The sequence below is a fragment of the Python bivittatus genome, unplaced genomic scaffold (genome assembly GCF_059951505.1).
Source record: "Python bivittatus isolate LINGU-HERP-01145 unplaced genomic scaffold, Pbiv_v1 ctg000700_np1212, whole genome shotgun sequence".
Classification (NCBI taxonomy): domain Eukaryota; kingdom Metazoa; phylum Chordata; class Lepidosauria; order Squamata; family Pythonidae; genus Python; species Python bivittatus.
The window spans coordinates 73266976-73282911 of NW_028277098.1; the positions used below are offsets into that span (position 1 = coordinate 73266976).

Sequence of the window (15936 nt, forward strand, 5' to 3'; positions counted from 1 at the left end):
AATCTTTCCTTGAGAGACTATGGCTTTTTGCCTATTCAAACCATTTGTGTGCCTAATGATAGGACCAGCTCTACCATTAGACCTAGTGTTGCAACCACTTCTGGCAGCATTTGCTCAGAGGTAGCCATTTTTCTGGCCATTCCCCTCATAAAGGAACTGTAAGCACACACAGCCTCCCTGGCTTGCCCCACTCACTCGCCTCATGCATTAGGTACAGAGGATTCTACCCTGTTACCATCATGGAAATAAGATGAACTGTCAGTTTGTGTGAAGAATCTTGTGCTTTGTGGCAGGCACCAAAATATCCTGGAAAAACACTGGAAGAATAGCTGTCTTGAAGACTTGAAAATCGCTCATCACATCAAAATTCTCAGTCAGGAGATCAGATTCCTCACGTTGGGACTTCCAGAATTTGTCGTCAGTATGGCCTTTGGCTACACTAGCTGGGGATTCAAACAGCACTCAAGATGTGTTTATACTAACGCCAAAATATATGATTTGTGAAGTTTTCCTATCTTTTATGTATATATTAGGCATCTCCCCAAGTTCCCTATGTAATATTTATTTATTTGATTTGATTTGTATGCTGCCCATCTCCCCCGGAGGGTGACTCTGGGCGGCTCACAATTAAAGTAAAACCCCAAAACAGTTAAAAATATAAATATCCACATTAATTAGTTAAAAAGTCAGACTATATAAAAAGATCCTAATTCACTGAAAACTATTTTCATCCACACCTGAGAAGTTTGATTCAAATAAGAGACTTATGTTTTATAAGGAGATTTAATAGAATATGTAATACAGAAGGGAATTCTTACATTAGAAACATTATTTCCATTAAATGTTTAATCAAACAGTGCAATAGAAGACCGTCCAAGCAGGCAATTTTCAAAAAGGCCTGACATACTTTTTATTCTCTCATATACGTTTCTCTGAAGACCTGGACTTTCTTTCCAGAGATGAATTTTATTTCACAACAGTGACAATGGCCCTAACAGAAAGCATTGTCAATAAAATGAAATGAATTCAGCCAGTCAGGAAGAGGGCAAGTTCATATGGTTGCAATACAGAGAAACTTCTTACGTACATGAAGAAGTGGGGGGAAAGGTGATATGTCAACAATAACATCTACTTTAAATGCAGGTTCAGGTGTTGGCATTTCTAGTTTAAAGGGTCATATAACAGGTGCTGGCAAAGATCCCTGCTTGAAACCATAAAGAATTGCTGCAGGTCAGAGTAGACAACTCCATGCTAGAGGAACAAATAACCTGACCTAGGACAAAGTACTTATAGGCTTCTCCATGGCATGACCATACTTACTAATCTCATCATCAAGAGATTATATTGGGAAATGGCCTTGAAACTTTCATACACACACATATATAAAATAGCATAATGTAGGAGTGCATATGAAGGGGGGGGAGGAGCTGAAGCCTACACTTCCATTTTATATACCAGATTTACCAGAACAAAAGCTAAATCTTTTCAATTTACATTTAATTTGATAAAAAAATCAAACAGTGTATTTCAGAATTCCTCCCTTTTACAATTATGGTGCAGTTGTACAGCTGATCTTGCAAACAACTGAGGTTCTGCTATGTGCACAGAGATCCATGCAGTACTCTATATTATGGAAGTAACTGAGAAGAAAAAGTAGATCATTTCGTATACTGGGTGCCATGTGCCTTCCATTTTAATACAGGAGAGAAAGAAAAATTGAACTTTTAGTTCCAAAGGATTGCAGCTTGCCTATAGAAAGGCAGCATTTCCATCCTATCTGGGTTGGAGCTAGTATTTGTCTCAAAAAAGTTCCTGCTCTGCCATGACACTGCAAGCTGGCAAGTTGGCTTTGGAAAAGTTAAAATCTGCACATGTGTAAAGTTAGTCTAAACTGTTAATAGCAGTTGTTTTACAATGTTCTGTTTTTCTAGCACTGAAAATGCAGGTAGTCCCCGGGTTAAGAACACCAGGGTTACAGACGACCCATAGTTAAGAACTGTCAGGCCCAAGAACAATGATGAAACAGTCCAGTCCAGTCCCTTTATTTGCTTACACCTTATAGACAGAATCTTGCCGAACTCAATCTATACTACAGCAACTAGTGGATATACCCTGTAAGATTCTAGGGAGCGGCTATCCTGAATCTCTTTCTGTTCTCACAATCCCCCTGTGGACTATGCTGCCTCTTGCCTCCTCCCCCCTCCTGGAATGCACCCCCTTCTTCCTGATACCCTTGATCTCCCACAAGAACAGAGCCTATTGTAGTAAAATTCGAGTTAAATACACACTGATTCAAGTTAGATAGACAATAGTCTGAGTTCATTACATAATACTACTCACATAGTATTATACAAAAAATCTGTTCTGGCTTACATAAACATTCGACTTAAGGACAGATCTTGGGAACGGAATTTGTTCTTAAACTGGGGACTTCCTGTACCCCATTATAATTTAATTTTTTTCCACAATATACCATTTAAAAAGAAATAAATTTCCCATTGAAACCCAATTTGAAACATGGTATACACATGCAGCAGAACGTTATAACAATACTTGAGACAGATAGAAAAGGGGTTCTATAATTTGGGAGTGCTAGGGTAAGAATACCTTCTGAATGCTCCTCCAAATAAAAAAGCACTCTTATTTCCTACTTCAGAGAAATATTTAATTTTAATACAAATAATTATTAAAATTACTGAATGCTTCCCACCTACAGTCTAAATTGGTATGATCTATTTTACCATCTTAGAAATCAACTGTGACCATTCTGGTATGAGTGTAGAGTAAGCCTTAGAAATTGAATCCAAACCCCTGTCAAATGAGAAATCCTAAAAGATCCCAAAGCAAAACAAATATAATCTCTTCTCTCATAACTGGTTCCACGATTGAACTATGGAAACAGCCTCCCTAAAACTTAAATTTATTATATGTGTCCTGTGATCTATTGTGATAGAGAATAGGTCTAGACCTCTCTAGAAAGTACAGTCAAAGCAACTTTTCTCAAGGGTTTGAAAATGGACACTATATCACTATTATAGAGTTCATTTCAACTGAAATGTAACATGATAAATAATGTGATTATATTTTAAGCATGTTAGAGCTTGATGTATTCACTAAGAAAGCAGCTCTATTTGGATCAAACTGCAATTTCAGCATTAGGCTATTTCACTATATAAGCACAGATTTAATTTCCTTATGTTTGGATTTGTAAATAATACTTGATATTATTAATCATTAAAGTTATTCAAACACATTTTCCTTTAAATCAATAAGATATGTACTTTCTTTTAAAAAGCTTTCATACCCCAAAGTTATAGAAAATATGAAATGAACTTTCCAAAAATACAACTGAAATTATTTAATATAAAATAGTTTTTGCTATAACTGAAAGCATCTGAGGGTCTTGTAATTAGGAAGGTCATGGATCAGTGGCACAGCAATTCTTGAAAATTATACTCATGTTTTCCTGCTAGTTCTCCACTGAGTATCAGTGAAATACGTTATCTGAAATATATTTTAAAATACTCATAATCTGAAACATAAGGACCAAAATGCCTTTGAGAAACAAGTCTGAATGCAAATAGCATCATTTAAAAAATTAAACATTGATATGTATTCAGGTTTTGGAAATGTATATTAAAATTCCTTTATGAAGAAAATAGTTTTAAATCTTTGGCATTTCATAAAGGCACACAAAAATTAAGGCAATGCTATATCAGTGCAAGAAATTTGTCTTTCTACTGACAGAAGAAATGTCCAGCAATATATAATAAATGATTTATATATATACATACATACATATACACAGAAAAGGTTCACAGCAGCTAGATTTTCATAGCATTCAAATTAGGGAAAGAAATCGTGCATAGGTCAACTATTTTAGTGAATTTTTGATATGTGTAACATATCTGACATTCTTGTAATCAGAAGAGGTATTATCTTGCACAAAATATAGGCTTGTGCTAAAAAAATAATATAGTATCAAAGTTCCAACAACTACTTCTGCATGATCATAATTTCCTTTAAAAAATAACCAGAAAAGAGCTTAGGGTTATGGCTAATAAGGAAAGGTGTGAGGGTACAAACACAGGAACCATCAACCATTTAGTGATCTAGTAAGTACCATCACCTTCCCAAAACCACTGCTAAAACCCCATTCAGGTGGTACAATTTCAACAGAAAAAATATACTACAAAGTTTTAATCTTGTTCTAAACCCAAGTTTCTTAATTTGATCCCACGCTACATAGCATTATGATTTGAGAAAAAATAGTCATGAGAATTCCTATACATTTTCTGCATACAACATGAGCAATATACACAGAAACCACAGAAATGTTTTGAATGCAGTGTTATTATATGCCAGAAGATAAATACTATTCATTATTAAACATTTTATCTGCAATATTATTTTCTTTACTGTTAATTTAAACAATAAAGATATTCTTCACTTTATGGCTGCTTTTCTGAAGGCAATTTTAGAGGAGCCATGCCAGCTTTCTTGAAGTAGGAGACTAGTTGTTTAGGAATTTCAGCCAATACTGCCTGGGAAAGTGCCTCTCGAGGAGCCTATGAAAAAGAAAATGTAAAGAAATGAATGCTATACATGTACAAAGTACCTGCACCATATGTTTCACAATATAAGAAGAAACTTAACAGGGAGAGTAGATAACATCAGGAAATACCATACGAGGATAAGCAGTGGAGAAATGCCCACAGTTTTCATACTGCTACCCAGAATTAGTATAACTGAACCATTTCAGTTAAAAAAATAGTAGTAAAATTATGCATTTCCTAAACTGTAGTTTGCCTCAAATATCTTTTACATTTTATAATACCAGCATTTGAAGCAGTAATTTTTAAAATTTTAAAAATAATTGGTTACAAAATCAGAAGAGAAACATACCTTTCCTCCCATACATTTTGTCACACCCTTCCTTATTAACGTGGATAAGGTTATAGTGTTAGTTGTTTTTCATTCCAAAGATTGCAAGACAGATTTTAAGCAGAATTCAAAACTAAATCTGATCAGCACCGGCAAAGGTGCAACATTTTACCCAACTAGACTCTAACCATGGTGAATCAGAATAATCAATACAGACAAAGGAAGGCAAATTTGTGATCCAAAGGAGAAGAGGGAGGCCTTCTTGTGCTGTTAAATATGGCTAAGAAATGGGCAGAATTATATCTTTTACAAGCTTCTGCCTCTGAAAGAACCAGTATCTGGTGTTAGAAAAAAGTGCAATAATCTTCTAGAACTCTGAACATCAGATCAGTGGCTCCAGGTATCACTGTCATCAAGAGTTTGTTCAGATTTACCTATTAAGACATCCCTAGTTAAGCTTACATTTCTTGATCTAAAATGTGTCAGTCTCACACAGTTATTTATGTCAACTGACAATGAATACTGCTGTTTATCACTGGAGTGGAGAAACCTGTGACCTTCCAGTTAATGTGGGCTTCCAATTTTCACTTACTGCAGAACCAGTGGATCCACTGACCTCCAAGGGTCAAAGATTCCCCAGCCCTGCTCCATATTCTTTGGTTATAGCTAGAGTCACATCCCGATAGCAAAATGGTTGAAACAGCATAAAAGCATATGTAATGTATAAAAATAAATAAATTTGGAAACTTACATTTTGGAACTGTCTGAAAGGCACGAACTGGACAATATCTCGTGCAGCTGGCTCCCCTGCCAACGACTTCAGGACACCGTCATCCCCATCCAAAAATTCCATGGCTTTGAACTCAGCACTGCCAACACCAATGATAATGATAGACATGGGCAGCTTGGAGGCATTTACAATGGCTTGCCTAGTTTGGTCCAGATCAGTTATTTCCCCATCTGTGATTATCAGTAAGACATAGTATTGCTGCAAAAAATTAAACCAATCAATAGAGGTTAATTAAATATAACATAACAAGTGTGTTGAAATGTTATAAGTGACTGAAATGCAATACAATATAGGTCTGGTTTTTATTTTTCTCTTGGTTCACAGATTTAAAATTAGAGTTTAAAAAAGGTGATAAGTATTCCATGTTGCATAACCTCATAAAGCATATATACTAAAAATAGAATGGATTGGAAAGAACAGTACAATTATTTTTAAATATCAGCTCTGTTCTCAAGAGTTATTTTCAGGTTTTGCTTTGTTTAATTTATTTTAGAGGACACTCGAAAAATTGCCTATACCTTTATGTGAGTTATACTTACTGGTCTGACATTAAGGTATGGATACGTTGTCTTCAAAAGTAGCTCCCACTTTATGGAATTTCTTCTAAAACATTGTATGTTTTAGTAAGAACTACCAAGGGGGGGGGGAAACCTCCCCCACCAATACTGACAGGGCAAGCTACTGTATATAAACAGAGAGCAAACCCATTCCCTTCCGCACTGAAGATTTTACCTAGTCGGGTAATGAAACATCTGCAAGGAAACAACTAAGCTCAGAGAAACCCAAGGACTCCACTTAGCTTCATATTAGGAAAGGGAGTCTTAGAGGTCTCAAACTCATGGCGCACAGGACACATACAACCACATTTTCTGCAGCCTACATATGGTTGATCCACTCATGCTACCTTGCCTTGAACACTCTGCATGGAAGCATTCATTCACTTGCCTCCAGTGCCTTGTTCACAAGCCTTCCCTCCAAGAAAGCTTGAAGGCTTTTTGTTGGAAAGGGGGACAAATGGGCATAGATCCTGAATGCAGGCAGATGCCACCCCGTTTTCTTCTCTCTGGAGCTGTCTTCCTCAGCCCTGTAGGGCAAGACTATGAAAAGGCAAGTGGAGGTTGAGCTGAGCTGAGCTGAGCTGAGCTGAGCTGAGCTGAGCTGAGCTACTTGGCACTGGCACTCAGCTGCTGTAGAAGGATTCATATATAACCTTGCAGAAGGAACACAGAAATGGTTAGGACAAAATCCTGGGGAAGTAGAAGGCATGGGAAAGTGATTCAAAATAAACCCCACCTTGAGTCTGTTTGGTATAAAAGAGGGCAGAGGGAAACTGTAGCAGGCTTTCGAGGTTGTTATTATATCCTACAACAATAAAGTAGCATTTTTATAATCCCTGTACTCTTTTCTGCATTGGCCTACTTTGAAGGGCTGACAACCGCTAGGCTAGAGGAGGTCTGGCCATTATAGGGAGAAGTACTGTATACTGCTTTTTTTGTTGTGTGAGCTGCGGCTGTTGCCTAACTGCTCAAGAAAGCAGAAGCAATGGTGGCAGTTGCCCACTTATCACAAGGGAAGGAGCAAGATGAAGCCACATGAGGCTGCCAGGACTGGAGTATCGCCTCAGTGCTGGGTTGGTAGCAGCATGTTCCTACATATGGCAGACATGAGTTGTCCAGGCTGCATGTCTCTCTTTGGTTTCTCCTCCACAAATTCCTTGGCAAAACAAAGCTAGGAGCAGCAGCAAAGAATGCCATTCTTTGGTTCTCCCCTGCTCACACATTTCAAACTTGGACTTCAAGGTAAGAAAATGGTAATGAAAAGAACATCATCTTCTCCAAAAGAAAGGAAAAAAGAGCAAAGAAAGAGACTTGTGGCATCCTTCCATGCACCATTTCCCCAACCTGTCCCCATGGAAAAGGTGATCAGGGACTAGAGGCTTTGTTCTGGTGAAAAAAACCTCAATGCACCTAGGAAGCTTTTTGTGGAAGAGGCAGGCAGGTAGGCAAGTTGTTCCTACAAGAAAAGAGATGTGAAGGGCCTTTTTAGGGCCACCACTGAGGCTAAGGGAGGCAGGAGTGAGCTGTAATAATTGGCTGGGATTTCTGCCAAGGATAGGAGGGTTACTGGGTGGCAGAGAACATCTGGGTGGCAGAGAATGTTCCACTTTTGCTCCAATAGCAAAAGGCCTTGATGTTTAATCAGAGGCTGTGGAGGAGGGAAGATGTGTCTTCTTTGGAAACTGAAGCTTCTCTTTGAAAATGATCTGTCTTCACTGGACAGCCTGAAGGCTTCTAATGGTGTGGAGTTACAATGCCCAGCACTCCTCACCTTTGGCTGGAGCTGCTGAAAGTTGCAATTTTTTAACATCTGGATGACCTTACAGTAGATTAGGAATTAAAACATAATTATTACAATGAGGTAACTTTTCTATCAAAGAATGAAATGTTTTTGGTGTGGTGGCCCTTGAGCTAACAAATTGGTCCTCATGCAACACTTGCGAGAACTTGAATTTGAGTCCCCTAGATTAAATGAAAAGTAAAAGTATAAAACAAAACATCAAGCCAACTCACAGAAGCAGTCCTTTCTTGTGTTGAATGAGCAGCAAACCTAGCAACATGATTTATAATTGGAGAGAAGTTTGTTGGACCATAGAGACGAATCTGAGGCAAGGCCTGTCTATAGGCATCTATAATTCCTTGGATTCCTAAAACAAGGAAATAGCAGGATTATTGAAAAACTTTGGATACACTATTATATGCATCCTTCAATTGTTTCAATATAAAGAGCACCAAGTAATAATGTACTGGTAAAGAAATGGGGATGGTAGTCTACTCAGATTAGGTTGATTATTGACCTACAGGTAATCCTCAGGTTACGATGGCAATTGTGACTGGGAACTCCCATCGCTAAGCGATGCGGTCATAAAGCATAACATCATGTGACTGCATCGCTTAGTGATGGCAATTCCAACAGTCCCAGTTGCAGTTTAATGGGTCCCTATATAATGTAACAGATCAAATTTCTGTCTGGACATTTCCTTGAAATAAAGAACAACTGCACTGTATCCAAATTAGTCTGTATGAAGCTATTACATTAACATTAATTTTACATCATTTGTGGTGATTTAACACACATTTGGGAGTAATGAAACACTATTCCCACAACTCGCCTACTGAATTGAGGTTTCACTCTATTCAAAATGAAGTTCTTACCTAAGAGTTTCAGGTAATTTTTAAAAATTCTCCTACCCAAAGTGTACAACTTAACAGACTTTGGATATTTTTTATTTTATTTCTAGATATTTTATCCTTCTCTGTGTTAAAACTGTTAAAATAATGCAGTATGCCAGCAAACCATAGAAACACAGTGGAATATGTCTTTATACCACTGCTTACAACAACATCATTAAAAAAAAAAAAACCAGACTCTTGAAAGTGCCAAAAAGTGAGCTGTGATGGAACTGAGATGCGTTGAGAGGAAATTCCATCACCTTGCCACACAACAAAAGGGATTCTTTCACAGGTACCAGCCATACTTCAGATGGCAAAGTGATTTAGAAAAGGCCTTCAACAATTATTCCAGTGTTGGGTAAGGTTATAGGGGACAAGTGATTTCTTATATAGCATGAAAAACAAAAGCAGTTGTGTTGACCATCAACAAAAATCAACTTCAATACTAAGTTCATTTTGCCTGATGAAGAGTTCCAGAAAATTTGAATGCTTTTTTTGGGGGGGGGGGGGGTTAATGGAAGAAAGTTATTGCCTTAAAATGGTTGGACTGCAACTAATATATATACTACATACATTTGGTATTAAATAATTCTAAGAAAATTCAAGTTTTATTTAAAAAAAACTAATAAAGAATGAAGAAAAGATAGGTATGAACTAAAAACCAATTGTTTCTTGGCTAAGGTGTATCATTGACTAGAGCTGTTTGTGGGTTCCATGCTAAGCAATACAAGTTCCTATCTTATTTCATATAAACTAATTTTTGCTCCCGCACTTACACTAATGTTTTATCCCAAACTGAATGTTATGGAAACAAAAACTTTACTATCAGATGAAATCATACTACTGCTTAATTTCTTTTAAACAGAGAATACAGTTTTCTAATATTCAGATCCTTAGGTACACCCTATAATGATGATGATGCCCATGTACTTTATCTTGACTGATTGTCCCCAAAACTGTGTTGCTCCTGTTATGAGTTTTAATGAAAGATTCTTTGCATCTTTTTTCTTTCTTTTAAAAATATTTTATTATTAGAAGAAAAATAAATGGTTACCTTGGCAATAAGGATTTGTGGGATTAAAGTTCAATGCAAATTCATGGGAAACCTGAGAAGACAGACATATTAAGACATGGAATCAATGGTAACTAAAAATTTGTGACAACAGTTTAAGTAAGAAACCCACCTGCCAATCTGGAGGAACTTGAGCTCCAAACCCAAAGGCAGGGAACAGCTTATCACTGAAAAATGAACCAAATTAACACAAAAATACTTAGATCAATATTTTTATTTTAACTGCAGGTTGAACAAAATAAATCCACATTTAATTCTAACTTAACTGAAGTGGATTGAAGTTACATGTAGCTGTAGTTATCATGGGCTTTTCTGAAATGATAATGTTCAGAAAGCTAGGTTTTGAGATCAAGTCTCTTTTAAACTGAAGAAGAAATGGCTTTCTAATATTCATTACCATACAAGAAGTAATAGCAGCTTCTTATTTAAATATAATTACCATAACTTCTACAGTGAAGTATTAAACACATAGTGTTGTTTTATGAGACAGTGAAATAAGGAACACAGTTGTTTTCACTCACAAAGAACCAATAAAAATGTTAATGGCAAAGTGGATAATGAATTACTCTTCTTAGGATCAACACATTGGTAGCAACATATTCTGCAAGAATAAACTACCACTTAAAAGGACATACAGTTTATAAGAATGGACCTTTTGAATCTTTCTAGGTCTTAGTAAGTAAATAAGCTAAAGACAGTAAGTTTAACATACGTGTCATAATCCTGGACCACGCCACCCACACTCCAGATAGCAGTGAGATATTCATTTATCCCATTTGGACTAATATAGTGAAGAGAATCTGGTGATTTTGGATCTCCATTGGAACCAGTAAAATCTATCCCCACCTGACAGAAGAATAAGGAATATAAATAAGAAACAGCTCTTTCTACTCATTAAGTTTGGGTTCAAGAAAACCCAGCTACAACTACAGAATGCTGCTGAAATGACTTCTCAAAAGCCAAAGGCAAATTAAGATGAGGGTTACTAATATCACAGATGAAGACAGGTCAGTTGAACACAGGTCAAACATACTCATCATATTTAACAAATGTGGATAATTATAGAATGATTATGTATTAAGAGCTATACAAAAAAGTAAATTCATTTTATTAAATATATAAAGCAGATTTACAGTCAACCATAGCCATTTCTATCTTTATTTTTTAAAAAAGCATTTTAACAAATGTTAGCATGCAATGACTATTAGTAAAATATAAATGCTTGAGCTTACATTTAATCTAGAAATCAAAGGCATGCAAATACATGATAAACTCACAGTGAAATTAATTTGGCAACCACCCATGATATAATCCAGGAACGAATATTCTGTTTCAATCTGTGAAAAACAAAACCATTACAACATTACCACTTCTACCCTACATGACAAAGTCAATCAGATGAAATGAAATTCTTCATACCTTGCAGGATTTTAATCTAATAATGCCAGAGTTTTTGTAACTCTTCTTTTTTCTTTTTTTTTCAGGGTGAATACATTCAAATTCAATCTATATGAAAGCAACACATGCAAAATCAAGATTATTGATCAATGTAATTAAGACTTAACATTTTAAAATGAAGCAGGAATAATGCTTTTGGTAAATTCCAAATTAATTTGGAAAAAAAAAGATAACCAAGAGGAACTACTATATTATTTTTTCTTGAGTTGTACAAAATATTATGATAGTGGAAAAGTACAAATGTTAAGTTCATTATGCTAGCACAAGAATGGGGAACCTAAGTTCCTTCAGATAGTGCCAAGCTACAACTGCCAGCTTTCAGTACAACTGGCCATGCTTCCATGGATTGCTGGAAATTGTAGTTCAGCACCAGCTGGAGTGCCCCGGGGTGCCCATAGCCCTGTTAGAGCAAGTGCTAGCAGAATAACCTGGACAATTAATACTTAATTTAATGAAGACATAAGGAGCTGAAATAACTAGCACAAGTGAAGTCGGAGTAATGAATTTACACTTCTGCAAAGATGAAAGCAGAAATTTTGTACTGGTGAGACACAATCAGATCTAGTCTATATGGCATATGCTAAAGCTGCAACTTGTAACAATTTGAATTTGTTGTATAATATAATTACTCCTCAGACATTTGAATCAAAAAGAAATGAATCTAAATATGTATTTTGCATTATGACATAAAGGCTTCAAAAACTCTTCCAACTTTATTATTCATCATTCACAGCCTATAATAAAACTATCTGCATGACCAGTGGATTCCAGTGCTCAAATATAGGTATAGAGTCCAATCTGTTTTACAGTATTCTTTGGCATAGGAAAAGAAAAATAAAACTTTTTTTATGTGACACAGAATTCTCTTGAGATACAGAATGTTGTATTGTTGGAAAGCAAATATACATAAAAAATAATCATTCTTGTGCATTTAAACTGAATTTCAATACAGAATTTATAGAGTTACCCTCTCAAGTTTGTGAACCCTCTAGGAGAGAAGTCTAAGAATAGAGACAAAGAATTAAATACTAGAGTCTCAAATGGTATAGCAGAAAACAGTGAAGAAACTAATAACTGTTGAAAAGTTACTTACTGAAAATTAAATCTATCTTGTAAATTACTTGATTATTATGCTACCTTTTAATTCAGCAGAATATCAACCAGCATGGAACAAAGAATTGTATTCCACTATAGATAATTTACTTCTATGACTGCCAAAACCAATTCAGCCATATAGCTGCTCTCCTAACTCTACCAGGGTTGATTCATAAGAATCAGAATGTTATCTTCATGATAGGCTCAAAAGAAAGAAAAATATAGCTGCAAAACCCATGTAATAGAGTGCATAACCTGTTTTTTTTCCTTCTATAAACACATACATACACACACAAACATAGACCTGCACCAAAAAAAAAAAAGGGATAATGAAAATAATAGTTTCATTATCCTCCTTGGAAAGAATAATACATTAATTAAATGAATCAAATAATGTAAAATTAAAAGCTCACCGGAGAGCTGTCACCTGCCTTCTGTAGCTGGGACAGGATACTTTCAAAACTGCCTATTAAATCATGTGACCCATCACTATCATAATCATAACAGTGCACCTGAAAGGAAAGAAACAGAGGGCAACAGACAAGGAGAATTAAGAATTACTGCTGCTCACCACTTGATCTCTCGCTTCCAATAGCTTTGAGGTGATGCATATGAATTCCCCTATTAAGTCTGAACTGGTGTTGTCATCCATATCACTAACTGTAACCTAATAGTAAGAAAGAAACCCCAAAATGAGTCCTCAAGGAAAACTATGTAATATAATATTTACCTGTTCAATATGCAACTGAAAGGCAATTCAGATGCAAAGCAGATTTTTAAAAATATTTATCACTGATCCAAGGATAAAATGATAACCCAATTACAGAAGACAAGCAATCAACTGAGAAATAGAAGCAGAATTAAGTTTTCTATGTGCCAGCGTAAAACAGTACTTCCTAGTCTGATGCCCTCCAGAGGTACTGATATTCACTTCTCAGAATACTGCTGGCAGAAAATTCTAGGAGTTGCAGTTTTAATAAATCTGGAGTATATCAGATTGGGGAAGGCTGGCACAGGCAACGTAAGGCCCAAGATGAGTTTAAAACAGCACTTAAATATAAGATACCCAACAGCAAGTAGGTGCATTAATTACAGGTAGTCCCTGGGTTAAGAATGCCCGGTTTATGGACAACCCATAGTTAAGAATGGAGCCTACTATAACAAAATTCAAGTTAAATATGTTTGAGTTAAATACACAATACTACTTATACAGTATTATACAATAATACTGTTTTGGCTTACATACAAATTCAACTTAAGGACAGAACTTGGGAACAGAACTCGTTCTTAAACTGGGGACTATCTGTATACAAAATATGTCAAGACTAAACCACATAGTTCTTGTCTTTTTATGAATTTTAAATGAATATTCCCTGAGAACATCCATTCATGCAGAAACTGCAAGGCTCATACTAAAAAATCAAGCCAAATATGACCTGAATGCCCATGTTAAATTATAATAAATATTCAGCATAAAACATAAAAAGAAACTGGAAATTTCTTTTTCCAAATATAGATGTTGTTATGTATCAGGGCTTACAAGATTATTTGAGAAATGTTGTATTTTAAGGAAGAGGTGACTTTCGTCTTCTTGTTGTTCTTGCTTACCTGCAATATACTAAGAGTATAGGGCTATGTTTTATGTATAGTGTTTATGAGTATGCTCTAAATATTGTGTAACATGTTCATCCTAAATATATTTGTTTGGAATCAACTTTTAATGACTTGGATTATAATTTGTAGATGAAAATATCACAGACCAGAAGAGGCCTAGGAAACAAAAATTAAAAGCAAAACCCTTTAAGATAGTAACACTGACAGGAAAGACCAGAGACTTTTCACTAGATATAAAAGTGCCAAGTTTTCTTTGCTACTACTTTAATAACAAAGCAAAGTGCAAAAATACAAGATATTTTGCCAACAATGAAAAAGAGATGCACCTCATTAATTATAGCTATAAATTAATCAGAACTGCATTTTAAATCACATTACTCACCAATAATTATCACTCATTATCATTTAGTCTCTTTGCTAGTCTTTATCCAGTGCCCAAAACATACAACTCTCCTGACACTAACTGTCTGCTCACTAATGATGCTACACTCCAAGCCTCTGGATAATTAAATTTTCCTTTGAATAAAGAGGAAGAAAGAATCTCTGGAGAACCTATAGAATAATAGTAGTGATTCTCAAATGTGGTCCATGGTCTATCAGTGATCTACAGACATCCAAGTGGTCCTCTACAGCTTCTCCATATTCTTGAGCCACACTTGTGGCCACAAGCTCACCTCCCCATACGTGCCAACAATCAGCTAGCCAGAATTTGCTTATCACTTCAATCCCTGTTTTCCTATATGCCCCATGCGAGAATAGCTGAAAATTGATTCATTAAAGCAGTCAAGTGATAATACAAGTAGCAACGTGACGACTGTACTAAAATTCAGAAAGCTGTCAGGTGAACTAATCTCAAATACAGCTCCTAACTATGGGTCTGCAAATGTTATGCTTAGTGGAACTGTAATCTCACGTGAACAACCCTAAAATAAGTATATGAATAGGAATGCCCAATAATGGGCATCTAAAAGTGGCATTTAATTAGGCTGGAGGTCCATTAACTTCTATCCTTTTTTTTTTTTTGACCCAACTTTTGAGTCAATGTTGACTGACTCAGAGTACTCAGATTCCTAGCAAAGAACATTCTTCACCAGCAAGTTGCTCCTGTTTTTAAGGCATGGAATAATAGATACAATAATTCAAGTCGTAACTAAACAATAATATTTTAAAAAATAAACAATAAATATTTTGGAATATAAAATTTTGTTTAAATGGGCCTTTAAAACAGGGGGAATGGGAAGGCATAAAAATGCAACCATATCTTATTCATCAGAAAATGTTAACTCCAATGCTCTTATAGATGGAAACAGGGCTGCTTGTTTAACTGGGTGGTCTTGCATTTTCCAGATGTTGTGCTAAATATCTCAAAATTGACTGAATAATTTAATAGACTTGTACTATTAACATCTGAAAACTGACTGTACAGCCTTAAGAGCAAATTTCCTGTTAATCTTTAAAGGAAGCTAATCTACTAATAGTTGGAGACAGATCATCCTGGAGATTTTTATCATCCTACTAACCCTAAGAGTTGACACCAACTTGATGGCATTTATTCAATCAATCTACTAATACTATTAACAGCAGCAGCATTACTTAATTTGGATTGTGGTAGGATATAAAAGTCAAAAATAAATAAATAGTTTTGTGTTCCATAGCTAGCATAAAACTCAGAATAAAAGGCCCCTGTCATCCATTTATGAAGCAACCATCTAAGAACAAATGATATGGAACATTTGAAATTAACAACACTGAGAAGATTCTTAATGACAACTACTTTTCCTTGTGTGATGTCT

General features: G+C 35.7%; 1 protein-coding gene across 1 annotated transcript in view; it reads right to left on the reverse strand.

Moving 5' to 3' along the window:
* Window positions 1–764: 764 nt before the first annotated feature.
* Window positions 765–15936, reverse strand: part of CPNE1 (copine 1) — a 63907-nt gene continuing 48735 nt past the window's right edge. The window contains exons 9-17 of the mRNA XM_007429027.4: window positions 12943–13041; window positions 11396–11482; window positions 11254–11313; window positions 10689–10822; window positions 10089–10143; window positions 9959–10010; window positions 8245–8378; window positions 5636–5872; window positions 765–4568 (exon numbers count right to left, since the gene is read on the reverse strand). Coding sequence (XP_007429089.1) covers window positions 4452–4568; window positions 5636–5872; window positions 8245–8378; window positions 9959–10010; window positions 10089–10143; window positions 10689–10822; window positions 11254–11313; window positions 11396–11482; window positions 12943–13041 — 975 coding nt within the window. The 3' untranslated portion in view covers window positions 765–4451. The remainder of the gene's footprint in view (window positions 4569–5635; window positions 5873–8244; window positions 8379–9958; window positions 10011–10088; window positions 10144–10688; window positions 10823–11253; window positions 11314–11395; window positions 11483–12942; window positions 13042–15936) is intronic.